This window comes from Lates calcarifer, linkage group LG20 (assembly GCF_001640805.2).
Source record: "Lates calcarifer isolate ASB-BC8 linkage group LG20, TLL_Latcal_v3, whole genome shotgun sequence".
NCBI classification, from domain to species: domain Eukaryota; kingdom Metazoa; phylum Chordata; class Actinopteri; family Centropomidae; genus Lates; species Lates calcarifer.
Genome location: NC_066852.1, coordinates 17378537 through 17406109, shown reverse-complemented (window position 1 = coordinate 17406109; position 27573 = coordinate 17378537). Strand labels below are relative to the sequence as shown.

At 39.5% G+C, this 27573-nt stretch overlaps 2 protein-coding genes and 1 long non-coding RNA gene across 5 annotated transcripts in view; 1 reads left to right on the top strand and 2 right to left on the bottom strand.

Annotated features, from left to right (window-relative positions):
* The window catches only part of stk32a (serine/threonine kinase 32A), a 63518-nt gene extending 51112 nt beyond the window's left edge, over positions 1 to 12406 (top strand). The window contains exons 11-13 of the mRNA XM_051078870.1: positions 71 to 199; positions 8645 to 8709; positions 9662 to 12406. Of these exons, the coding sequence (XP_050934827.1) occupies positions 71 to 199; positions 8645 to 8709; positions 9662 to 9779 (312 nt within the window). The 3' untranslated portion in view covers positions 9780 to 12406. The remainder of the gene's footprint in view (positions 1 to 70; positions 200 to 8644; positions 8710 to 9661) is intronic.
* LOC108893418 (uncharacterized) lies at positions 11929 to 15185 on the bottom strand. Of its 2 annotated transcripts, none has more exons than XR_001962659.2 (3): positions 14870 to 15185; positions 13955 to 14098; positions 11929 to 11986 (listed from the first exon to the last, which is right to left on the bottom strand). It is a non-coding gene; the product is annotated as an uncharacterized LOC108893418 (long non-coding RNA). The 2 variants fall into 2 exon arrangements; XR_001962660.2 differs by lacking the exon at positions 14870 to 15185 and adding an exon at positions 14394 to 14501.
* A 1022-nt stretch (positions 15186 to 16207) lies between these two features.
* Positions 16208 to 27573, bottom strand: part of dpysl3 (dihydropyrimidinase like 3) — a 32258-nt gene continuing 20892 nt past the window's right edge. The window contains exons 11-14 of one of the 2 annotated variants that reach the window (XM_018691418.2): positions 26528 to 26698; positions 23035 to 23214; positions 21013 to 21184; positions 16208 to 18091 (exon numbers count right to left, since the gene is read on the bottom strand). In XM_018691418.2, the coding sequence (XP_018546934.1) occupies positions 17997 to 18091; positions 21013 to 21184; positions 23035 to 23214; positions 26528 to 26698 (618 nt within the window). In that variant the 3' untranslated portion in view covers positions 16208 to 17996. The remainder of the gene's footprint in view (positions 18092 to 21012; positions 21185 to 23034; positions 23215 to 26527; positions 26699 to 27573) is intronic. The other variant, XM_018691419.2, reaches the window with a different exon arrangement.

The window sequence follows — 27573 nt, the reverse complement described above, 5'->3', positions numbered from 1 at the left end:
AGAACGTAACACGATAGCAACAGTGTGACCTTTTTTGATGGCTGTGTGTGTTGCCTGTGTCTCTCTATAGAGGCGGAGGCTAAACTGTGACCCTACGTTTGAGCTGGAGGAAATGATCCTAGAGTCCAAACCCCTTCACAAGAAGAAGAAAAGGCTCGCTAGAAAGACCAGGGACCAGGGATCTGATGGGTCCCCACAGGTGAGGCTTTCAATTAGAAACACAGTAAGTACACATTACAATAGAAGGATGAAAAGGGTTTGTTCAAAAACTTACCACTTGAAAGCAGTAACCAAGAAATACTAGACATTTATCATAGGTTTGATTTTATCAAAATATTTTTACAGATCATATATAATTTATACACTATACTTTTTATTTTAACTTAATCAGTATTCCTCAAAATTTTTTAGGTTGGTTTATCCTGTCGTAGATCATGACTCTTATGAAGGTGTCCCCCCCTCTCAGTGCTCATCATTATTCATTAAAGAAAGCTGACCGCTGGTTGCATTTGGCCCAGTTACAGGTGATAACTTGCTGCTTAGTTTGTCTTTTAAATGTGTCTGGAGTGCTACTAAGAGCGCAGAGGACACATTTCAGAGCTTTGTCCTCCCTCACCTTCATCAGAATAAATGTGCCGCCTGCCCGCTGTGCGTGTAGGGAAGGCAGAGAATGCAATCGCCCGGCTCCTTTAAAATTTTATTTCCAGTCCCTCACTCAGTCTACATAAATCAGCTGTTGTCCTCTGGGTGATTATACAAAAGAGAGAGGAAAGCACTGAAAGGTTAATTTGATCACCCGGTCAAGTGAGACCTGGGAGGAACACACACATATACACACATATGCTCACTCACAGACATTATGGTAGTGAATGTGGTTAGGGAGCTACGACCAACAGCAGTGATTTTATTTTTGGTCTAGTGCGGTGGTGGGAGCTGAACAGCAGTTCATCTTTGCTTCAAGGCTAACTGTAGCTTAAAAGACCTCAGGTGATTTGTGTTTACTTGCATGTCAAGTCCAAATAGGACCAAGTGTTGAAAAGCTTGGAGGAAACCTTTGTGACAAGAAAGGTCAAATGCTCCTCTGCAAGCAAGGCCTTCGTCTAAGGGTATACACAAAACAAAAAGACTTTGATGTTCATTAGTTGCAGCATTTCGGAAATTTTAAATATGTTTTCCATATACATATGGCTCTCTGGTCTGCTGTTCATGGACAATGTTTTACATTTCTATAAGATGTTTTTTTTTTATATGAAAATCTGTCAATCAACAATTAAATTGTCATTTGTCACAAGTGACATCCTGAGTCACAGACAGTGTCACTACTTGGCCTGAGTTATTCTCCACTAATCTATCAGTGCATAAGAGATGCAGTAAATGGTAGAATCACTACTCCTACATTAAGGACTGGAGCCAACACTAAAACACTTTCCTGCCAGCTTTCCTGTCACTAGAGAGATTGCAGTAATGCAACTTTAAAACAGGTATCCAGGCCTGTTTATCATACGAAATGTATTTACAGTAGAAGAGTCAACTGATCAGTACAACAGGGAAGTGCCACGCTGAATTTCAGGCATCTGTCCAACTCTGAATCTTTAGATTTTTCTACTGAGACAGTAAAAGTTCATAGAGATCAGGTAATGAATGCTTTTAACTAGAATCAAATAGGCCATTATTAGAATTTGAGTACTTTCATCAGCAATAGTGCAATAGTGTGTGTTGGGTCCAGTCACCATCCTAAAATATTGCGCTGCATCACTGAAAAATGCCATCACATAAACAGTATGTGCACACACATACAACCGGCCATTCATAAGTCAATGAGCTTGGCCCTTTCCCCACTTTCTGGCACATTAGAACAGTTTGTGGGACTGTTTTCTAATAGAAGTGAAGCAGTTTGTTTGGTCTAGACTCTAGAGCACATACCTTGCCAGCTAGCAATAAGAAATCTGAGTTGGCTCAAAGTGCACCATGTTTTATAAAATCTGACAACTGCTTGTGGAGACCTGTCGATGTGTTGTATATACCGGAGATATCTCACTGTGCAGCCAGACAACATTCATCATCCCTTGGCCCCTTGTAGACAAAGAGGAAGTCTCCTATTCTAATGAAATAATGATAGTAGCCTTTCAGGGACACATTTGTTATGTTTATGGAGATAGATGAAGCAACAGTATATGGTCAGACTAAAGGAAGCTAACATTAAGTCAGTTAAATGGTTCTGTACTCTCTTAGCCTGCATTTTCTAATTAAATCACCAAATGGTCATTGCTCTTGTAACATTTAGGCATTTGATTAGCGCAGCTCGACTATAATCAGGGTGAATAATATTCAGCTGTTTTTGTTTGACAAGCACATGACAAGGAATACAGTCATTCTAAAATTAACAATAAATGACTATGTTTATTATGTATAAGAAATATTCAGGTTGTTATCTATTCTTGGATAGGTTTTATACAGATTAATGAGTTTATTAGTAGTAAACAGAGGTAGTGGTTATTTGCTGAACTTTCTTAAAGAGACTGAGAACAGAAGATTACAGAAAGAGATTTAGAGTCCTGTTTAACTCCCTCTTTAGTGCACTGCTGTTTTAATACAATGAAATCAGTCTGAGGAATATGTCCTTCCCTTTTAAAGTAGAGAGCCATTCTCACCCAACTACCACGTTGTATTTTAAGATACTCTATTCTGAATTTCTTTTTTAATTTATCCCCTCAAAGTGACTTTTTTCATATGTTATCTATTATTCATTTCAAGTAGTCATATTTTGCAGCATGTGCTGGTCTGTCTGTCAGGGAGAATACTTGCTTTGCTGTCAATAAATATTAGTTTGTGTTGGTGCAATGCCTTATTATATCCGGTTACAAAGGACCTGTGGGGCCACTTGTGATGGATGCGTTAAGAAACAGTTTAAAAGAGAAAGTGAGTGCTTGATGCATATGTGTGTGTGTGTGTGTGTGTGTGTGTGTGTGTGTGTGTGTGTGTGTGTGTGTGTGTGTGAGAGAGAGAGAGAGAGACAGAGAGAGAGAGAGAGAGAGAGAGAGAGAGAGAGAGAGAGAGAGAGAGAGAGAGAGAGAGAGAGAGAGAGAGAGAGAGAGAGAGGAGATGCTCTGAGCAGCATTTCTGAAGCATAGCAGATCGATATTGAATGACGAAAGTCATCCCAGCCTGCTTCTTACTCATTACCCTGAGGCTCCTCTGTATTCTTTTTGCATATTTCTCTTCAACCTTCATTCACCTCCCTTGTCCTCAGATTCCTTCTTGCGGTCTGCATATCATTCTCACGACCCACACACACACACACACACACACACACACTGTATGTGTCCCTTTCCTCATCCATTTTTCTAGCTCCTCTCTTATCTCTCTGCCTTTGCCTCCCTGTCGCTGCTACGCTCATAATGTAGCATGGAATTAGCTCAATTAAATCACTGATAATATACAGCAGAAAATTGGACTTGTGCTGTGAGAACAAAATGAATTGGCGTGCTCCCATCACACACACACACACACATGCACCCACATACACATCTCTCATAATCAGAGATGTCATTCAAGTTTATTATTTACTGCATGTGCGAAATACACTGGAAATCTATCATACAGAATTTATTCAGATAACGTACACCAGGGAACATTAATAATAGCAACAGTACAGAGAGACAAAGTGCTGAATGGGCTTGTATGTCTGAATAGAAATCGGTGTCCAGCATAGCCATCTTAATGATCCTACTGTAATAATTTTAACACAAGAGAGTGTACACAATGTAGAAGATTTTCTACAGACTTTCTAACACAGTATTTGTCCTTTTTTGGTCTAGAGTTTGTGTTAGAATTAGCAGGGATACATTTAAATGGTATTTAGAATTGAATTTCAGACCAGTTCAGAGCAGTTACATCTACCACAATAAAGCAAATTGTATTACAATTATCATTTCCACATAGGGTACTGCCTGGCTGACAAGACATTTCTAGGTAGTTGCTTTGTGGCTGCTAGAGTGTTGCTCAACACTTTTTCTGCAAATCCCCTTGGCTTTACAGAGCTTTGTAGTGACTTTCAGCGCAGTGTTTGTCTGTCTCACAGACAGCTGTTTTCATCAAAAAAAGCTCTCAAGACCCACTACCTGCTCAGCACCAAACGCGCAGAGTTAGCAGCTATCTGACAAACATAGTGGAGGATTTAGCAGCTTAAAAGCCAGATATGTCTTGTAGGTTGGTAGAGACCAAACTTAGAGCAACAGGAGAGTGAATATTGGACTGAAATTTGCCAGAATATACAACTTTAAATAAATGTTAATGTTGCTCCAGACAGTAAATGCTACATGAGTAAATAAGCTACTATTTGCTAACAAGTTCGCATTATCAGTATAAAAGGTGATGGTGTCAGTTTTATATGTTCAGAACTTGTTTCCACTGCCACTCCACTCCAAAAAAATCTGTTATTGCAGGTTTAAGGCTACTAAATGAAGCAGTCAAATAATGTGGGAAGGGCCACAAACCGTTTTTTCTCTAACACCATCTAGTGGCCAACTGCAGTAAAACAAGAAAACATTTGCGAATAATTTACAAGAAGCCGTTTTGTTTTATTGCACTTACAAGTGACATTAAATGATCTGCAGAGCATGAGACAAAAAAGGTATTTGATGGTGTTTCTTGTTTGTGCAAAGAAGAGGAAAATTCAAAAATTTTAGAGGAGCAGAAAATGAAGTGAAATATTAGGAGTTTAAATTAAGTTTGTAGCTTTAGGTATGTCAGTGTTGTAGGACAGGGTTTTGGCACGCTTCCCAACTTTCTCAATTAGAAAAAAATTTAACTTCATGAAAATGTATGTGTTCATGCTGCTAAGCAAACAGACCCCGCAGAGGAGTAATGTAAAATCACTTAATTAGTATTACAGTCAGGTAAATCAATGGGCTACTGGAAGAGATAGAGGGAACTGTGTATGTATCTGGGGATACAGCTTCATGCCACTAATTAAAAGTGAGGACTCAGTCCTCAGTTTAATTCTGAACACAAGAATGTTAGTAGAAGCGGTTTTTGGTTTGGATTTGGTTTTTTCTATTTAACAATGACAAGCCCAGCTATAGAATGTGCCTGGACTATTGAAATTATGGTTTGAGCATTGCTCTGAACCATTTTCATGATTCTCCATTAAAACTGCAGTGTGGGAAATGGGAAAACACACAATTAAATCATACTTTTTCTTAAATAGAGTTGATCTAGATGTGATCATATTTTGAAGCTATGTTATACCCATTGCTCTCTCACATCCACACTATTTTGCCAATTCCTTGTGCTTTTTGTCCAGCGTCCAGTTCAGAGATTCTTTATATTTTTAGGATATTATTCAAATTATCACTCGCTAAATGTCTCATAATTACTATTTCCAATGCTGCACACATTAGCAGTCACATTAAAAACAAAAGGCATCTTCAGACAGTAAGCCCAGACAAGGACGTTGAGAAATGTCCCTGATGGGCTCTCATCCAGCAGAGCACTCCCTGTTGGTTTGTCTCATTAAATGGAAAGTTTAATCTAGCAGTTGGAGCAATTAGCTTCCGAACTGTCTTTTTAAAAGCATCTAACAAAGAGAAGGATAGGGAAAGACAGAGATAGAGAGAGAGAAAGAAGTGGTGAGTTGTTTACAGTTAAAGAAATGTTACTGTTCTCTCTGCAAGGCCAGGACTTCTTTTAGCATCATACATGAATGCCAAACCTTCTTTCCCTATTTCCACTGATTTTTCTGTCCATCCAGCCATCCATCCCTACAGTCCTGAAGGAAAGGAGGTAACAATCTGCATCTGACCCTCAATGATCCAGACAGAGCATAGCAAGGAGATGCAAAACACATAGATACAGTCACCATAGAAACCCTGATAAAGTCTGAGGTGGTGTAGGACAAGGCAAGTGTGAATGAGGAAAAGAGACAAAAACAGGTATGATATGAAACCGTTTCACAGCCTGGGTTGTAAGTTAAAGTGCAGTTACACAATCAAAACAACTTTTTGCTATGTACTCAAGGTAAGACACTGTATCTTTCGAACGTACAGATACAAGATAACTGTTAAATCTTCTTACAGTTAATCCACTTTAAGTTTATCAAGGCTCCTATTCTTATATTTGGAAATGTCAGTTTGGGAAGTGCTGTAAAATTCCATTGAGCCCAACACAAGTATACAATATCAGTGTTAAGTGAGGTTAAAAAAGCTTGGCAAAGTGCACTGACAAGAGTATGGCTTAACTCAGTCTATATGAAATGGCTGAACAACTTCACTATGACAGCAGAGGGATCTGAGACCTTATTTGTACTTAGCCACTTCCACATGAATTTTCAGCAAGATATATGCGTTGTACAAATTTGGAAGTTTTAGTTGACTCAAGTGTCAATAACTACATGTAAGATGATAAAACTGGTGGATTGCCTGTTGTAAATCCATGTCAGACTTCCATAGTTGTTAGCTATGCAACTAAACTGTTATTGTTTACCAAATAGCTTCAAGTGCATTGTATCACTCTTTGGATTGGATAAAGGTCTATGCTGACTTCCATGCAGTTTGAGGAAGTCAAATTTGATGCAGACAGATTCATGAACTGGCCAGATGCTGGGAGATGTTAATTTGTGGTTTATAAAAATGTTCTAAATCGCACCTGGATTTTATCCAGAAAGGGGACACTTGAAATGCCAAGTATAAATGGGATCAGAGATGCTCTGAAATGAAAGCTGTATAACAAGATAACAGTTAGGGCAGATATAGGACAGAGAAGGAGACTTAAGATAAAAGTGAAGCACAAGAGTCACGCCTCAGGCAGGCAAGAGTCCAAAATATGCCTCTAAATCACTAGCATAAGTACCTTCAAAGTTTAGCTTGCATTAAGGTTGAAAGATCTAGCTTGTTTAGCAAAGTTTAACAAGCACTAAACCCCAACTGCACTTGAGAGAAATTCCATTGGAAGAATTTCAGCAGTGCAGCTGTGTACAACCTCCTCCTGCACCTGACGACCAATGCCATTGTTGCAAATAACAAAGTCTTTTTCTAGTTCTTTCAATCAAAATCTAAGAGAGAGACAAAAGAAACCAAGGCTTGCTTTGTAAATGAACTGGTTTACAGAGTGGTAAGTGGTTATACAAAGGTGGTGTGTTTTTATTGTCAGGTTCTGTCATGCCTTCAGAGACGAGAATATGTCATTATGACAGTATCCGAATGATGCCACATCATACCTTGTGTCTCATGTCTTACATCTCTTTTATATCACATCTATCATTGCTGTTTGACAAATGATGTACAGTATTCCTCATCCGTCTCTGTCTGCCTGTTTGTTGCTTTGTCCTTTCTGTTGTCTGCTTCACCCACACACGAGCACACCCTGCTCTGTTTTGGTGATTATGTTGTTACATTCCATGTGTGTTCATGTGAATGTGCCGTTTTCCTTTGTCATACTGCTGTGACAGTAACTATAAACCCACAGGTAGAGAAACTTTTTCACTTGTAATGAAGATATGTGCCAATCACAGACCTGCCTCTTATTTCTTCACCCTCTCCTCGTTCTCTTTCTCTCTTGCATGCATGAAAAAATTATTACAAAACATACACCCTCTGTTCTTTTGTACATACGCAATTCCCTCTCCTTCCTCCTTCCTCCTTCCTTTCTCTCTTTGTTTTTGCTCTAATTTAACTCATGGCCTTTGGCCTGTCAGTGGCTGCTGTCCCCCACCCCCCACTGTGACAGCACCTATACAGAGTCTCTCTGCTAGGCTGTGTAACTGACAACTCTGAGCAGGGAGTCAGCCAATTCTCTACTGAAGAGGCTTCCTGTGTATTGAGGGGCAATCTGACTGGTGGAGTTTGTGGGAAAGCAGCTTACATGTGCATGTGGGACTTCACATGTGGTGTGAAAGCTCCAAGTGGCCAGTTTTGGGTTAAGGCTTTTGTTAAGAGTTAATATCGGAATATGAATTATGTTTAGGTTATGGTTAGTTGTACACGTGCAGGGGTGATGTCGGCAGGACTTAATGTCATGAGCACATTTCTGCATTTGTTCATTTTCAGCCACTTGTGATTTTGTGCATCTGCTAGTTCTGTCTCTATGTCTCTCTCTCACACACACACACACACACACACACACACACACATACATTCACAGTACAGTGTGATGATGATGATGTATCTCTATGATTGCTCTCCTCCCTGCCTCCTTGGGAGAGTGAGAAAGCACCTGTCTACTTGTCTTGGCACTACAGCAGTGTGAGGACAGCCTGGCATGACGGAGCCGGATGTTCTCACATGATTAAGTGGGCCAAATATCTATGAGTACATGGTGCAGGTGGGGACATCAGAACATAAGAGCCCTCTAAAGTTAGGTCAATTTCTTCTACTGGCATCTCATTAAAGGAAAAGAAACTGCAATGTGGAAAGTATGTACAGTGAACATGCGCTACATATACTGTGTGCGAGCTGTAAGCCATTAAGTACTATGAAACTTTAAGTTGTTACATATCTAACCAGTGACATGAAAACAATTTTAAGTGCAATTAATAAATAATTAATTAATAACTGATTCTGCTTATGTAGCTGAGAATAAGAATGACTAATAATAGCCTCTGATTGTTGCTTTTCCACTAATGTGGTTATGTTTGTGTCACCTCCAGAATGGTCAGCTGCAGCAGCGATTGGATAATGTCCAGAGAGACTTCATTGTTTTCAATAGAGAAAAGTAAGGAACCCTCACTATCTGCCATACACATTCTCTACAACCGATCATATACACAATATCTTTCTGTTAAATACTGGGCAACATCAGAAACAAACTAAAGATGTTTGAGAAGTAATGCCTCTTTTTCAAACCTAATGAAGTCATTTTAATCATTTTACATTGTGAACAACCTGTTTGGTTGACTGTATATAAGGTTAATAAAATGTTCTGTAGTTCGTCAACTGTAGCCAGGAACAGTTTAAAAGTGAGGGGGAAAAACTGTTTTCCTTGCTGGCTAGTGAAAGCCTGTAGGATGGTGTGAATGGACGGTAATGTGGCTATTTGTGGCAGAGGATCTGGTCCATATATGTGGGAGTGTGATTAAGGCAGACACACAGCGACTGGAAAAGAAGAGTGTCCCCCGTGTTGACTATGTTCCGTAGAATGAGAATTAGATGTTTTGTTCAAAACTGAATAAATTAAAGACAAGTCAAGGAATAACACTCACCATTGATTAGCATAAATAAATGTTACAGATGCAATCTTTACTTATGCAAGTGGGAGCCAAGACTAATAGAACTAAACAATAAGACTAGAATGGAGGATATTTAATTTAATTTCAATTTATTTCATAAGACTTAAATTAGAAAATAAAATATCAGAAAAATCAGCTGCTACATTCTGCCCTGTTAAAAAAAAAGATAAAATGTCAGTAACATAAGCTGCTGAATTTGGCCATTACGGAGTGAATGTCAAGCTAAAATGATGAAATGTTAATGAAATTAGATGGTTTTGGTGCAAGCAGAGTACAGAGTACACGAGCAGAATGATGAATAAATGTGGAAACAAAAATGTGAACTGTGTGGAATAATATTTGATTTTGATTCCTTTTTCTTATAGAATAGTTTTGTCATGCTTTCCATGGGTACTGGCGTCTGTTTAATATTAACACGAGATGTTCTTTTATCAACAGGTCAAGGAAAGCAGTGGCAGACGCAGAGACTTCTGAGCTGTCCATGAGTGAGAAGAACAAGGCGATAGAAGACGGACAGAATAACAATGTTGAGCCAGCTGCCTACTTATCAGGATAGCTTTCATGACCCTACTTACTCCCTTATCACTTGCATCTGCCCACGGCTTGTAGATCAGCAGTTTACACCCAGATACCTATTGTTCTATCAACACAGGCACTTCTTCAGCGTTCCTGCACAACTGTTCCGTCTATACAAGAACAAATGCAGCACTGTATGCACCTGCGCATCACTGTTCACCCAAAAAAAATAAATACAAAAATAAATAAATAAAAAACACATTATCAAGAGCTCCAGAACTGCAGGAGTGAAATGGACTCCTGGAGCAACAGCCATGCCAGAGACAGGCTATTTTTTTCTTTTGCTTTCTTGTCACCAAGAAGAATGACTCTCTGCAGAGTGTCACTCGTGTCATGCTCCCTTACATCACTCTGGTGCTCTAAGGTCTGCTCAACCTTATACTCTGGGCAGCGTGCTGAAGTGAAAAACAGGTCACTTCCCTGCCAATAAGGAGACAGTGCCACACCTGCTCAGCTGTTATAGGAAAATAAAGTCTAATGTGGTCAGCTATGGCTGAAAGCTGCTACTGTCTTGGGCAGGACACTCAGATTTTTTAATCTTAGGGCAACATTTTCTGGCTGATTACAGTTATTTAAATATGACAATGATTCTCCAGTGCTACATTGAATGACAGAGCACTCGGAGTTGGGATGGCAACATATGGTATGTTGAAAAACAAACACTTGGATGGATGGCTTTGTTCCATGTGATCTACATTACTTGAGATTCGAGCATGACAACACATTCGAGTACAACACATTAAAGTGGAGAGGTTAATAAGGTAAAATGAGGCCTTTGTTTTTACCACAGCAACCACAGATTCCTCTAAGGTAGAAATTAAAGAGCTGAACTGTAGGCTTGAACGCGAATGGCTCACTTTATCATAGCAGCAGATACATGGGTGTAATGGTCATTATGCTTAGCTTTGCTAGTCAAGCTAATGAAGATGGTAGGGAATGCAACATTTGGTACAATGAACAGCTCCCTCACCTGCAGATGTAGGCAAGACATGCTCCAAGTTTTCCTCACTGCAGTATGCTTTAAGATTTGAAATGCACTTAACTAAAAATGGTTTTAAAATTCAGCTTGAAGGTGTATTCGTGACCTTGGAAGTTGGAGCTGCTTAGCGAAGGCTCCCAGATGTGGTTGAATGCTTCAACCACATCAAGCAAGTGGACGTTCTGGAAGAAGTGTTTTTGTCAAACTGGTTTTAAAATCCTTTAAAACACTGACAATTTGGACTTAGCCTTTGCCTGAATCTGCAGATGATCAGCTGAAGCTGAAGCTTCTATGAAAACACAGAAGAGGTAGATGGTAGATATTATATGTTCTGCACTGAACCTTGCTTTGCACATGCTTCTTCATCAGCTGTAGCATTTATGCACAGAGAGACAAAAAAAATCTTAAGATGTGAGTGAATACTTATTCCCTTAGGGACAAATTTATAGACAAGGATTAAGCTGAGTCCTAGATAAGATTCATTTTTACTATCTACATTGAAATTTATTTTTGTCAAATAATTTTTGATGTCCTTCCTCTTTTGTGTTGGATACAATCAGTTACATCTGTGCCACCAGATAAGTCTGTAAATTTGTTTTGCAATTAATTGCTGCCACAGAAGAGGAATACATTTGCAGTCTGCTTCTGCAACAGCAGTCGTGTACAGATGGTGTTCAGCAGTAATCTGAAATTCAGCACCAGCTGGATAACACAGTGAAGGGAAAAAAATCTCAATATTGATTTTCACAATTTTTTCACATTCAGAGTTGCTAACAAGAAAAAAACAAACAAATCAAATAGACACCAAGCAAGGCAATATCCCTCATTCATACTGGAAGATTTACTGTAGACAAAACACACCTGCCTCTGAAGTTTGCAGAGGGATGCCTTACACTGTAGATATGGCACACAGCTGGTTCCCTTCAACTGTACATGAAAGTAGTAAAAACCTGAGCTTTTTCACAATCAGCAAGTAAATGTGATTTCTACAAATGCCTAGTCATTCTGGTGACCTTGATCTCATCTATCTGTAATATGACGCAATCCTCTCCAAGTCTATAACACTTGCAATTATATTGAAAACATATTCAATTCAAAACTGTTGGCACTTTTCTATTGAAATTGGTACAATGTTTTGACTTACCTTTGTGTTGTTGTTGTTGTTGTTGTTGTCACTGATGTAATTTTACATATCCAAAGGTGGTTTCCTGTATAAGATGTAAGATATAGTGGGATAGTTTAACAGATGGACTAATCATAGGTAAACCCAGAGTGAATAATATTTGTGAATGATTATCTTAATTTGTTCATATATAATAGGAGCACCTCATGAGATGGGTTTATTGCATCAAGTAAATGACTGGTTATCATCCAGTGAGGCAGACTTAGCCCTTCCAAAAGCGAAGGTTTGGAATAATCATTGACAAATAGTATTTGACCCAGGTAATACAGATGTTTGAAAAAGGCATTGTATCTGAAAAAAATAATTTAGTCTGAGAACAGAATTTCATCCCTATTAAGGTTTTGTTGTCCTTCAGTTGTCATTGTGTGTTTATTGTATTCAAACGTGATGGAGTTGCAAACTATTAAGGTGTGCCTTAAATAATGACTTTCTTTTTCTGAACCAATCTGACTGGAACTTGTGCTTTATTTCACTTCGTCTTTCTGAATTGCCATATTGAATAAGGATTATTAGTAAATGGGATGAAGAATGGCATTGGTAATACAAACTTTTTATCAGTAACATGAACAGTGAAAGGATATAAGAAGGGAAAAGGGTGTTAGTCATGCTTACCCATAATTAAACTTGGAAATATGATATGTACTGCTCATGTGTAAGTGTTAATTACTCTCCACTATCCTTAATATAATGCTGCCCCCCAGTGTTAGGAGACCAGAAATACAGTTAGTATCCTACGCAGGAGTGGAGAGGCTTGATAATGGATATCTGTGGGGTTAACATGCAAAAATATAACAATAGAACAAGAATTGAATGCATTTTAAACACGACAGGAGGAGAAGGCCAAACAAAATGCACTCCACATTTCCTTCTTCAGTGGCTACTGTTTATCTTCACAGTTGCTCGGATGTTGTCTATATACTCTTTGATAATGCATCCTCTGAATTAGACATGCACCATATGCTTTTTCTATTCACTCTCTCACCCACCACACAAATCCACAGTTTACAGATTTGAGTCAGCCACTTTCCGAGGTCATCTAGAAGGCACAGTCCCTTCTCTCCTTCGCAGTCGGCTGACCTGAGGCAGCACTTTCCCACATTAATGGCTGATCTGAGGGGGGATTTTCTCAGCTGATAGATGCTCCCACAGTCTGCCTGGTATCACCACAGATAAATGGAGCAAACCTTGATGTACCACATAGATGTTAAATATTTACTGTTATCTAATAGCTAACACCGCAGTATGTGATCTTTCCCATTTGAGACAGGAGAAGGACTGGCTAATAACCACAACTGTGCATTATCTTCACTCTCATTACAGTCAGGAATACTTTCTCGTTTCACACACCAGTCCTGTTTAGACTGAGCTGGCTGACTCATCTCTCTGTCCAGACCTAGTCTTTCTTCTCTGCAATCTGACATGATTAGTGTGATGTCAAGAAACATTTACTCACCATTAAACAATGCACATGGGACCTTGCAGCAGTTTTACTGCTAGACCTCACAGTAAGGTTGAGTGTGTGTACAAAGGAACACAATGGGACTGAATGGATGCTTTATTCAACTTAAATTATATTTTGTCTGCAGGATACCCTAAACTTTGCAATTGATTTTTTTTTTTTTTATGCTACTGAGGTGGTGACTCTGACTTCCTCTGGCAAGTCGTTTCAAAGTCTGGGAGCTTTGACAGCAAAGTTCCTGTCACCTCTAGTTACTACCCTTGATTTAGGACCGGTCTGGAGATCCTAGCCAGGACCTCAGGGATTTGGCTCTGAACTCGACTGAGTTCAGAAATATAATTTGGAGCAATACTCCATTTATCCTTGAACATTATCAGTGAAATTTTGAAAGCAATTCACAAATGAACAGGTAGCCAATGGAGAGGTCCAAAGACAGGGGTAATGTGTTACTGTGGATTGACTGGACAGAGCCAAATTAACCAATCTCAAATTTGCTGTTATTTAACTGGAGGAAAAGTAAGAGATGTGACTTACCTTTGTGAACTGCTGGAGTTTCGATGTTTACCCACACTGCCATACAGTAAGCATGTGGTAGATACACAGCTTCATCTCATTAGGTCACTGCAACTTTTTTTTTTTTTTTTTTTACTGTTTTCTTCTTTTCCATTCCACCCCTCCCTGCAAAAATGTCAAAAAACACATATGCATAAGTTACTTGTATTCTTATGGTAAGCTGTAGCTGGTTCATTGTAAAAACCCCACAGAGTCTGCAAGAGTCTTTTACAGCAACAAGAAATGTTAGCACTGCTGAACTTTTTCATGTTTAAGGTTAAAAATGTATTGATCAACTCCAATTACAACTGGTACAACTACTCATCAATGTATATATCAGAAATTGTGTCTTTCTAATGTTTGTAACAGAAAAAAATATGAGGGACACTTATCACAACTGACCAAACTATTTAAACCTTACCTAAAACCAAGCAATGTAACTCTGTGAGTAAATTACAGTTGTTAAGGGCTTCATCAATATTCACCTACATGTTGTTGTTACCAACTGATCACAAAAAATGATGAAATACGATTGGAAAATTAACTTCAGGTGTGTGCTAACGCTAGTGGTGCCAACGTGTTGCCATAGCTACCCTGAATTAGCTAGCACTAGCATCTTTTCAGAAAGGTTATCACTATCACTGCAGTGTGTAAAATAGCACACTTTGCTCTCTACCCATGGATGTACTGAACTATCAATGAATTACAGAAGGAAACTTAAAAACTTCATAATTGTCAAAGGACTCTGATAGTGAATTTATGGACGTTTATTTGCGATTGAATTGACTGAATTGTATCCTTGGAAAGGTGCTAGTGAATGTTAAATGTATAACGAGTTCACATTTCACCAATTTCTGACTCCAGATTGCAGCAACTGGGCGTTTGAGAGTAGCCTACCTTCATTTCCTCCATGAGCTGTGCTGCCACTGCGGTTCTGCCAAACATCAGCAACTCTTCCTGTTGTTTTTAGAGCACCTGCATGCACCTCTCACAGCGTTTTTGCCTCGGTTTTGCCTCGTGTCTCACCCTCTCAAAACCCTTGCAGTTTGAAAACCACTAGAATACAACCTAACTTCTGTAGGTGGAAACCTCGCCAATGATCCACAAGGTAGCTCAGTGTATAACAACTTAAATAACCTTTGCCAATAGTAATCAAACTAGACGGAAAACCGCCCAATCTGGCAACACAATCTTATGTCGAAGTCTGTTCCGTTCTGAAAGTGTTTGTCCCCCGTTAAGTCTTAATGCAGTCCATCCGGATGGGGTTAAGACTTAGGGTTAAGGTATGCTCAGACGTGGCAGAGATTACTAGTTAGGGTTGGGGGAAGGCTGGCGTCAGGCAAAGGTGAGGGGAAACACTATCGACAGAAACAAACTTCACTTCCCCTAAAATCTGTTCTAAACTAGAATCTAATCTCTGGAATCTAACACCAATTAACCACTACAGCAGTGTAGTGCAGTTTGTTTATCTTAATGGCACAACATGTATGCTCCCATAAAGTCTTTACTGTTTCACTTGGTTATGAGAATTATAACAGATCTGACATCTAACACGTCTGGTGGAATCATCCCGGTGAAAGGAGGTTAAGTGTTCAGAGATGCTGGGACTGGTGTTAACAATGAAACCTAATACAGATGTGGTTAGATTATACTGTATGTTACTCATTAACCAAAAAACCTCTCAACTATGTCTGAATGTGTCACATAGTCTGCACCAGCCATGACTCACTGTCTAGAGAAATTATGTGTTTATATACACAAAGATATAGTTCCCCATCATGTGATACAGATATACACTCTAGTGCTTCAAGCCAGTAACAACACTTTATGTAACTTGTAGATGTGAAGTTCATCTGCCAAGATGATGTTAGGTATACATCATCCTTTTTGGAATTATGCCAATGCTATCTGCAGCATACTTGCATCAACAACACCAAAAACAGACACAAATTCAACCTGATAAACCAAATTTTCCTCTTAAAATGATTTTTATTTTTTTTTCAATTAAAAAGTGTAATCAGTGAAACAGGCCATTTTTGGTTTTACAATACAATATATTGTAATATCAGAGAGAAAAAAACTGGCCTACTTTTACACTTAAGATGAAATGATAGAGAAATCTGTGGGATTGGCTATCTTTTCAGAGGGAATAATTACAAAGACTATTCATATAAACCTTTGCCAACCTTTGGTGCGTAAGCGTTGATGTAAAATAAAGAAAGAGATCTCAGTCAATCAGTTGCAACTCATGTTTATTCAGGAAACAAATCATACCTCCACAACACACCTTATTTTTGACCTGCCATCTCTGGGTTTTGATACAACAGTAAAAAAGAAACAACATAAAAACAATAACAAAGGTTGTCAAACTAACATAAATACAACAAACCACCACTTGTGCCCGCCTCAGAGTCTGCCACAATTCTGCCAAATTAAAAAATGCCATCTCCTTCCCTCCCTCCCTCCCCCACAGTGGGACAGCAACAAAAATAAAGGCGTCCCTTACTGCACTGCAATCCTCTGCCTTATCAGAAAACAGCCGAGACATTAAAAAAAAAAAAAAAAAGAGCTCTGAGGCTCGCCCTGCCCGTGACACAATCAGATCCAGAGTATTTCAGATCATATTCAGGCTGATATTGAATTAGTATTGGTCAGGATTGTGTTAAAAGGGCTGTGTTGGGATGACAAGGGAATGATGGTCTTTCTCTTGTCTTAAAATGAGAGCCCAGTTTGTCAGGAATGGAAAAAGTAAAGCCAGAGGTGAAGTGCTGTTATCTGAAAGCAGGTTTTTGTCACATAATCATTTCATTGCATCTGTATTTTTATTTTATTTATTTTTTTGTTGTTGTTGTAGTTGCCCTTGATTGCGAAGCTCTTCTTTACAAGCTGTGGTTGAGCTACAAGGAACTGTTGAGTTTATTCGTACTTCTTGTTCATGACAGAAGCAGGCAGTAGGCTAGAAGCAAATGCAAAGGACGGATTCTTACAATGTTTTATACAGCCATGATAGAGGGTGCAAAAAAAAAAAAAAAAGACAAAAAGACATAAACCTTTTGGGGATAAAGAATAGTAAAACCCTGTCTAATAATTCTATTTTCTATTCTTTTGTCCTCACAAAATCTTTTCTTACGCAGATCCTCTTCTTTTTTTTTTTAACATCAACAATTATGTAATTGATACATCGTGGGGATGGTATTCATCAAACACCTCAGAGTTGGGAGGGGGGGGGGGCCAAAAGGATCATGGATCACGTCACCCATGTGTCAATGTGGCCCATGCAGCTCCATGTCCAACAGCACTCCCGCTCTAAGATTTGATAAATACCTTTTACTTGGTCCAGTGAACCCAAACCGGCTGCAACGACATCATTCACAAAGCTACATTACATCTACTGTATATACAATGCCACCTAGAGCTAGTCAATGGTACTGCATGATAATGCATGGCTAATGTGGGATCTAGTGTTATGTTTTGCTGACTATGGAGAAAGCAGGCTACTGAAAAGGGGGGGTGACATTGAAAGCCAAACAGGATGAAAGAACCATAGCATCATTCTGAGAAAAGTGGTATCCATTTTCCTTTGAGAACATGGGTTGTTTTCTTTCACGGCTGAAAGTGATGGCATGCAGTTTTACTGGTGTATTTTCCAATTACCAAAGCACCAAGTGGACATATTTTCACTGTATGTGTAGTGTATTCTGTACTGGCAACAAGTGAGGATAAGACGGGTTACGTGTGTATTGTGCTTTGGCAATTCCGGACCGCTTCAATATATTTCAATTCCCCAGGAAAAGGGATAGTGTTCTCATCTGAGCAAGGTAGCATTGTGACAGGTAAGGCATGAGGATTCAGTGTTTTGCTCTTTTAACTTTTTTAACTAATCATGGTCCTCTGCATCTCCTCCTCCCTCCCCTCCCACCCTCCCCTCCCACTCTAACCCTTCAACCCTGCACTCTGGCTGCTGCTGCCGTTTTCTGGATGCATCCCCTTCTCCTCCTCCTCCTCCTCCTTCTCCTGCTGCTCTTTAACTGAGGGATGTGATGTTGGAACGACCACCAGGGGGCACTACAATACGCCGGCCAGCAGGCCTGATGGGGATGTCATCTGGGGTGGGGGGACCTAGATGGAGAGAAAAAGAGAGTGAGTTACAAGGACAAAAGAGGAGAGGGCATTTAAGTTAGTAGAAAGAACATGAAGTATATATATATATATATAGTATATATATATATATATATATATATATATATATATATATATATATATATATATATATATATATATATGTATATAAAACTCTAATCATGCATTTGCATCCCCATCTTCATGCTAATTAGTTAATGGTGCAGTATGCTTTAATGGGTGTGGATTCAGTGTTCACTTAAACTTATCTTGAAAGCATTTTTTTAAAATAAAATTTCTGTCATTTTAATATACTAGGGTAAACATTTATCGTAGTGCAGTAGATAAAATCCTCTCTCTCACATAAAAGAGACTTGGAAATGGTCAAAGATGTCAAATAAGTTTCACTTTGCTTTACTGTCCTGTAAAGTAGTTTTACTAAGGAAGACTGGAAAGCGAGCAGCAAGGTTGTGTCCTTATGCTAACACAGTGCTGTGACAGAAGAAAGCCATTTCCTGTAGAAACTGAGATTCTGACACCACAAACTGATTTAATAAACCACATAGGAGACCTATGGGACTGCACAGATGCTGATGACGAGACTTACTCCTTTTACTCTCCTCTGGAAACTAATGCTGGAATCATCTGTCAATTCTTTCAGATTTAGTCTACACAGAATAGCTTTTACACCACCACAACACACAAAAAAATGCTGTCATACACTCATATTATTACTTTCCAGGCACTAGAGGTTTTTCAAGACACATTATTATTGTCTGTGATATATGGTATGTGTCATCCTGATGACAAAGGAATGCAAATTTCAGCAGGCCATATTCTGCGTGAGTGCTGCTGAAACATTAACAAAAGAAGCTGCAGTTTGACATAAAGCACGGCATTTCCAAAGGATGAGCCAGAGCGTCTGCTGCTGCAAATTATCGGCGAGTATATAAATGGAAAGTAGGATGATGTCAGACTATGATACACTGCATCTAAGCAAACAGTCTTTCACATCTTGTTTCCAGACAAGTAAATCAACTCTGCAGGTGGTGGGCCCTGGAAAAACTAAAATAGATAGGAGACTGACTCATACAAAGAGTACGCTCACATGCGCATACTTAACACATACTTAAACACCTAACTGTTACAAGGCCTGGGAAACCAGGAGCCGCCTTACCCCCCCCCCCCCTTTACAGTAAAAATCATGTACTCAAATGTGGAAATTCTTTCCAGCGGAGGTCACCTTCTTTTTTCATCGATGAGGTATCACACATTAGCCATGCTTGTAAAAGCGGGTTGCTCAATACAGCCAAAGATTAAACACCACTCTGTACACTTTTTTTTTCAAAATGAGTTATCAACCATTAAAAACAGTTTGTGTATTCTCACAGACAGCTAGTGCTGTGGTGGAGACAGCTGCAGTCTCTCCAGGTTAAACAAGGTTGCTCTCATTGATTTAAAGTTACACATGGACGCATTTAGTCTATCAGGGAGGACAGAATGACTTGCTAATAGCTACGGTTGCTCTGTTTCATTATAGAACTGTGGAAACACTGAGTATCTGGTTCGTGATTTCACCATGTGTACAAAGTTTCACTGTTTGGTAGCCTGACAAAAACAATTTCTCACATTTGTTTTCTAAATCTAACCTAATCCACTGCTGACCTTACATATGGGCACAATCAGACTGTCACTCATCAGCTCTGTATAATGGAACAGATGTCAAATATGAATACATAGTGTTGTGATGTCTCATATTAGATAGGGCTTTCTTAATAGACTGTGTCCAAATGTCTGGACTGAAATCTTGCACGTTGTACATTTTAGGCCTGGAGCCAACACTCATATCCAGCGTGACTTACACTAAGTGCAACTGTGGAGAAAACGTCATTTCCTACTGTGGCTTAACGTATCAAAGAGGCTACAGTGAGAGGTCTCAGCGTCCTAAAGAGTCCTCAAAAGTAATTTATCTGAGAATTTGTATGAGATACTTAGAGAGAGCGATTCAGCAGGAGAAAGGGATTTAAGGTGCATTCTTTGGAGATGAGGCATTTAAGTGAATAGCTGATCAGAGTAGGAAAAGATTACACTAAGAAGTTATTGAGTGGTGCAAAATACATGTTCCATATATAATTATATTTGTATGATTGCTGGAAATACAATACAAAAGTCTGAATGCAAGTATCATAAAATACATGCAGGAATGCAGGATAATAGAAACCATCATTTGCCTTGTATAATATGCACAATACAGAATTACACAAAAGTATTGGGCTCCTAATTTGAATGCTAATTCATCTAAAAACTTTTTTTTAAAGGAAAATATAGTTCACATCGTAGATGTGTGTGGGTCAAAAGTACAGTTTGCATGGTTTTGATTTGGGGTAATGCTGAATTGTCAAACCACACTAAAGCAAAAACAGAAAAACATCAAACTTTAACTGCTTGTGCATAAATTTTACTTAATGTTGTCTGCATTGTGGTTCATTAAAACTCAAAGAAGCCAAGGCAGCCAAGTTAATAACATGTATAAACAGACAAATTGTCATATAAACATTGTATGACCACTTTCACAAAGGAGCGTGATATACTGCAGATAAACACATGCCATGCTGTGCACATCATAATATTTGTACCACGATAATGAGAGATTATTAGGTCTCTCTACAGGCTTGCGGCTCGTCGCCAAGGACTGTGAATGCATCATTCATGAAGGGCAACAACATGCTAAAAATCACATGACTGTTGTATTTCACAGCGTGAAGCAAGGCAGTAGCTGGGCTGAGATGCTGGGGGGGGGCATGCATGCATGCTCCTTTGATGTTTCTGCATACAGTAAAAACCAATCCAGATCCAATAACAGATGAAAGGTAGGACCGGGTGATAGAGGGGTGGGGGTTGTATTAAGAAGCTGGGCTCACCGCATGGTGCAGGGTTACCTGCTAGACTAAATCCAGACTGGTGCAGGTTTCTGACGGGCTGTTTGGTGGGAGAGGTGCGCGCCGAGGCAGAGGGGGTGCCACCACGGGACATGGAGAACTCAGATACAGGGCCATCGTACATCCCCCTTGGCACTGCCCTCAGGACTGCCAGCTACAGGACAAAAAAAAGAACAGAGATGGATGTGGTGAAGAGAGACATAAAGACGCATAAAAGAAGAAGAAGAAGACAGGATGAGTAATAATAGAGAGAGACATTATGCTGTTTAGTGTCACAAATGTCCGCACCTGCTTAGCATTATATGGTTGTTTGTGTAATTGTTTGTGTCTGAATTATATATGCATTTTTCAGAGAGCTATTTTCCTGCCGAGAACCAGATCCAGATTTTGACATCCACACACAAACAAAGACACACAAGTAAGCTAACTCTTACAGACTGGAGCAAAGAAAAACACAACATAGCCTACAGCATTTGCATGTTTTAAAGCAAGTTGAAACTTTATGTTGTTAGTGAACAAGTCATTGTCTGTCTGTCAGTCAGTGGTGTGATTCAGTGGAATCTTGGAAGCTCCGTCAAGAGTTAAAAAGAGACATCTGTGAATGGAGAAAGCATAACAGTGACTGCTACCAAGATAAACAGCACACTGTTACTACAGCTCTATTTTCTCATCAGCAGCCAGCTGCAAATTAGGAAATTGAAAAACAGTGAGATTTCTAGGGAAGAGCAGAAAGCAAAGCAGGGACTGCGTTCACCTCACGTGGCTATAAATGAAATGGTTAAATGGAGTCAGTTCTAATATTTTTAATGAATTGTTAATCTACACTTAAAGTCTAGAGGAGCTGGTCATGTCCCTTCTGCTTCTTTTTCTTTCTGAGAAGGTACAGCAACTAAACAAAAATCTCACCAATCTTCTATTTATTTCCATTTTATTTTAAAATACTGAAAAATACACTTAGTCTCTTTCTTGCCAAGAGTGACATGAGAAGATTGATAACACTCTCAGGTCTGTATTCTAAAGATGAAGCTAACGTGAGTTGCTGGTTTAGCTTAGCATAAAAAGTGGAACTTCATGTCTTAACTGTGATGTTGCCAAGCAAACAGCAGACACCAGTTTTTACATTTTTTGTTTTGTACTGATTAAACAGATGAGATACTGACATATTTTACTTAGTAACCATTTAGAAGTGCTGGTAGATGGATTTTTGTTACTTTTGGGCAGAGCCAGGCTAGTTGTTTCCCTCTTTTTTCCAGTCTTGATAACGAGTTAAGCTAACTAGCTCCTAGCAGTAGCGCTATTTTTTACATACAGACATGGGAGTGGCATCAGTTTTGTTAGAAAACATGTAGAGGTGTATCCAAAATTGTCCAAGGTACTGTGGCTTTAGATTTTCAACTGCAATTGCAGTCTAAATATTAACATATTGGCTGTTGCTGATACTGAGCCTGAGACATTTGTGCTACAGGAAAGTCTCTATAAAGCCCTCAGCTAAATTTTGGCCTTTCCTGTAATAAGAGCAACAATATGGGACTAATTTTAACTGTAGACTTTGGTAACTCTTTTACTGTGTGTGGTAGGTCTCTTTTTGGAAAGTTATCCAACTCCTAACTCTCTTTATCGTTTTTTTAAACCATGATGACAAAGTCTCGACCACCCTCACTGCACGGACCTCTTACACTACGCAGCCATCGCCCTGTGGCTGAACCTTGGAGGCTGATGTCAGACTCGCTGTATCTCCCCCACATCCCACTTCACTGCCTCCATCTCTCCCACCCGCTTTCCTCTCCATCATTATAACCTCTGTCCAAGCTAAAGCTCCCATTCTTACTCACTGACAATTCAAAAGACCTTAACTCTTACCCCACCCCCCACCCCACCTTCTCCTATTGTCTAATTTTGTATTTAAAAGTGTACAGGTGTCTTAAAACTATGCAATCTACATTATCAGAGTACAGGATACGCGATTTAAAGATATATCTGTGTAATAGTAAAACCTGTATATACCTGCTTCCTGGCTTTAACACGCTTATAGGCAAAGTCAGGGAAGGGGGAGCAGGGAATGAAGCGGCCCACGCCAGAGGTGACATGCAGGTTCCCATCCTCCAGAACAATCTTCCCCTGGCAAATCACCACGAGTGGGGCTCCACGCAGCTCCATGCCCTCAAAGACGTTGTACTCAGCAGCCTGAAAGCAAAAATATAAGATAATTAGATACTTAGGAAAAAATCAGGTTGTTCCAGCAGCAATGGAGGACAAAATGCAAGCATGGAACACTGTAGAAGAAGAAATGAATTCACGGTTATAAAAATATGTACATAATTTGACTCTGGAAAATCCACACAAAGTTTTTCAGGTTGACATGGAACAAAAGGGAACAAAATGAATTTATAAAATAATGAGCAGTTACACTCAGAGAATTGATAGTTTAAACAAGTAATTCCACTTATTTTAAGAATTAAAAGAGAAGAGTTTTCAGGTATGTGGTTTCCTGATAAAATGCTCCAATTTGGATCATGGTCTGAAAATGTAATTAAATTAAATCTGATTGGTTAACTGATGAAATAAGGAATGGAAGAGATGAAAAAGACAACAACAGGGGGAGCTGTGGGAGGCATGCTCTCTGTTTCTCCTCTACTCTCTCTTAAACCCTCACTCTCTCTCTCCTGTTCCTTATCATTCATCACCTTGTTTCTCACACTCGTCTGTCTGGCGTGTACAAACACCTGCCATGATCAAGCCGCCAGTGTCTGACGCCTCGTCGCACCCCTCAACCTTCCTCCCTTCCCCTCGCTCTCTCCCTCTCTTCCCTTTGCTCTTTCCAGCTGTCCGTCTCCTTCATTCACTTATCCCGCTGTCTGCCTGTTTTTCATCCCTTTCTCTCCCTCACCAATTCTTGCTTGATTTATGTAATCCCTTCCATTTTTTACACTATTCATCCTCTTCCAGTACCCCCCACCCCCACCCACCCTGCCAACTTTCTTTTCTCGACATGTTTGTGATCTGTGATGGTCCCCTCCCCTCATTCCATTGTTGCTTATTTCCTCTGCACACGGCCCTGTTTTCTGCTGCCGTCCAAATTCAGGCCAGAACAGGACATAACTAAGACTTACTGTAAGCCAAACATGATGTCATGACTAAGCTGAGTGAGTCTAAGAAAGTGTGTGTGTGTTTCTGCCTGTTCTTGTCTATTTGTCAGAATATCCTTACATCTATGTATTCTTATGTTGAAAAAAAAAAAGGCAATCCAGACCAGATGTGGGCTTACAGATAATAAACTAAGACACACCACAGTCTAAGTTCTAGTTGCTGTAAAGGGGGGAGGCATTCCTCAACACAGTGTGCTGGTAAACAGGACCGCTCCTGTTTGGCCTGACATCAGACTGTCCATTAAGGTAGATTTATAGGAGCTGGGAGCTGCCGTGCTCCAGTCCTCTGCTCTCCTGTGTTTTTTTTATATATATATCTGAAAGGACAAGCAGCAGGAAATGAAAGGGTGACATCATTATGTAAGAACCCACGGATCCTCTGTGGATGTACTCCACATTTGGAGAAGGCATATTATTAGTCCAGTTCTCTCTCTCTCTGTCTCTCTCCTTTCCCCCATCTGGAGACAGAGCAATGTTCTCTCTCTCCTACTAAACAACCGCCATTAAGCCTTTAAGCAAGGAAAATGAAAATTTACAAGCTTCACTTCATCATTCTCAAGACCAGCCTATATACATTGTTAGTAAACGCATTCTTCCTGCCGCTCCTGCGTTTCTGTAAGAGCAGGATTTGTGCTTGGCTGGTAAAACCTTCATTTCCTGCGCGCACACTTCCTCTGCTGCCGAATGGGCCTATTTGGGATCCTCTAATGTCTGTGCAATGGCAGAAACCCTCACTGTTCACATGTGCCAGGTGTACACACAGTGTGTAAAAATGTGTGTGTGTGTCTTTGTGAGGCCTTTGTCTTAAACCTTCAGAGTGAGTATAAAAAACATCTGCATTGGGAAAATACAGTTTCACATGTTTATAACTCTAAACACATGACAATGACAAAAAAATGCTCAAAGTGTAATTAAGTGTAATTTAAGAAAAACTGAATCACATTGCTTTGTGTTTTGGGTTTTATGCTTGTTTTGTAAGAAAATAACATGATAAAACTTTTCTATGAGTAACTTCATAAGCTGGTGTTCTGTTGCAACTTATGGTCCAAATTTTCAATGGAAAGGAAAGGAAAAACACTGTCAGTGATATGCTATTATCTTAACATGTATGTAGCACAGACTAGACCGACTAGTAACACAGCAGGGAGATGTATTTATTTTAACAATGAAGTACTTAATTTGTAAAGGGAAAGGAGCAACAGCTGCCAATAGCTTAGTCTGCTGCTCATGTTGTCAAATTGCAGCCAGGTCAACAGTTATTTCCAAATATCACTATATTAAAATTAGATGGCATACAGCTGCAATTCATGGTCGGCACCTAAAAACCCCATAGGCCATGAGGCTAACCCAATTTGCGACAAAATTTTAGTGGGGAAAAAAAGCAACATAGATTCCAAAGGAGGAGGTTGGAGTAAATGGTGGTAATGCAACACTGCAGGTTCTGATTCTGTAGAGTGAGATGTTTCCAAAGAAATCTGACCAAAGCTGTTTCCTGCTAATGAGATGAGTTGTTGTCCAACAAGCATTGTGTACAGATGTTCCAAATCTCTGAGGGTTTTGTGAAAGCATTTGAAATATTGGTATTTACTGAAACATAATCCTGCACAATGAATGACATTCTTTAAACCCATTATGGCTGCCCAATCATGAGAATAGTTTGGATCCGTACAAAGGAATGTGATATACAGGAGGGAAATACCTCTTGATTATACAGCACATACATAAATTCCTTTATGATTAACTGTAGTTGAACTGTACTACTACTGTATCACTAACACAATGTTTTTTCTTTCTATTTGGATAAACCTGTGTATTTGAATAATCCATATTTTTTCCAAATCATGATCCATCATAGCTTAGCTTTTTGATTTAGTGAGGCTCAACTTTACATTGCGAGCTGGTCATGTGGTCAGTGCAGTGTGAGTCGCATTAGTAGTCAAATATCCACTGAGACTTCATTTCCGTTCAGAGGAAAAGAGAGCTTTCTGGAAGCTGCTCAAAAATGCTCTCTCTCTCCCTCTCCATCTATCTCTGTCTCTTGCACACAGTCACGCACAGATGCAGACAGCTATCTCATATCTCACATTCTGCTTTAACCCACACTACAAAATCAGACCCCTTTTAACATTTTTATCTCCTCCACCTGTTATATTTAGTCAATCACATTGATATACTTTTACTAGTTTAAATGTTAATGTTTTGTTAAATCATTTCCAACTCAGCTGGAAGGTAGAGTGAAGAGGAGGAGGAGGAGAGAAGAACTGATAAAAATGCCATTAAGCTGAGAGCTGGATTCGACTGGAACTCCAAACAAATGCTGATACACTCTGAACTGTGCATGCTGTACGTACCGAGTTGTGTGTCTTGGCAGTGATGGTGCGGATGGAGTCTGTGTCCCAGATGACCAGGTCAGCGTCAGAGCCCACAGCGATCCGACCCTTGCGAGGGTACAGGTTCAGGATCTTGGCTGCGTTGGTGCTGGTCACTGCCACAAACATGTTCTCATCCATTTTACCTGTAGTCTGGGAAGAAAAAGAGGGAAGAGTGAGCATTTGGTTTTAAAGGAATAGCTCATAATTCTGGGAGACACAATTATTCGCCTTCTAGCCAAGACTTAGATGACAAGAATTATACCATTCTCATGCCTGTGTATTATATATGGAGCTGGCGTCAGGAGGCAATTAGCTTAGCTTACCATAAAGACTGGTGACAGGGGGAAAAAGCTTCCCATGCTCTGTACAGAATTAAAAGAACTACGCTTACCAACACCTCAAAAGGCTGCAATCAATCCATTAAGTTGCATTAAAGTTACAGCCTCAAGGAAATGGGTTTAGTTTCACTTTTTAAAAGCCTGTTCACATTTTACAAGCAGCGCAGCACTCCGCAGCTGTCTAAAGCTAAATGCTCTGTGTCTGTTAGCAGTACACTGATACAGTGATAACGAAAGAGACGGAAGGGAGAAAAAAGAAGGCATTGTGCTGTATCTGAGGGTGAAGGAGAGGACAGATGTGGAGATACACATAAGTAGTAAATGATAAAGCAAGGCAGAGACAGTGACAAGACAGTGAAAAAGCTGGAGAGAGGAGGGAGAGAGAGAGAGTAAAATCTGAGAGGAGAGATGTGGTGAAAAATAGTAAAAACCTGATGATAGTAGCAAGACAGAGAACAAGACTGTCCTTATATTTAAAAAAAAAGGAAAGATAGCAGATAGGAGAAAGAGGTGTATTTTGTGACAGCTCAAGCTGAGCATCACAGAACAGAGGCTGCAGATGACAGTTAGAAACAAAGCTAAGGCTTAGAGAACTGATGATTCTCCTTGGGGAAAAGTGCAGAGACCAAGTGAATCAGGATAAAAATAAAAAGTCTAGAATAAGTCTTCATCTGCCTCTCGTTTGTT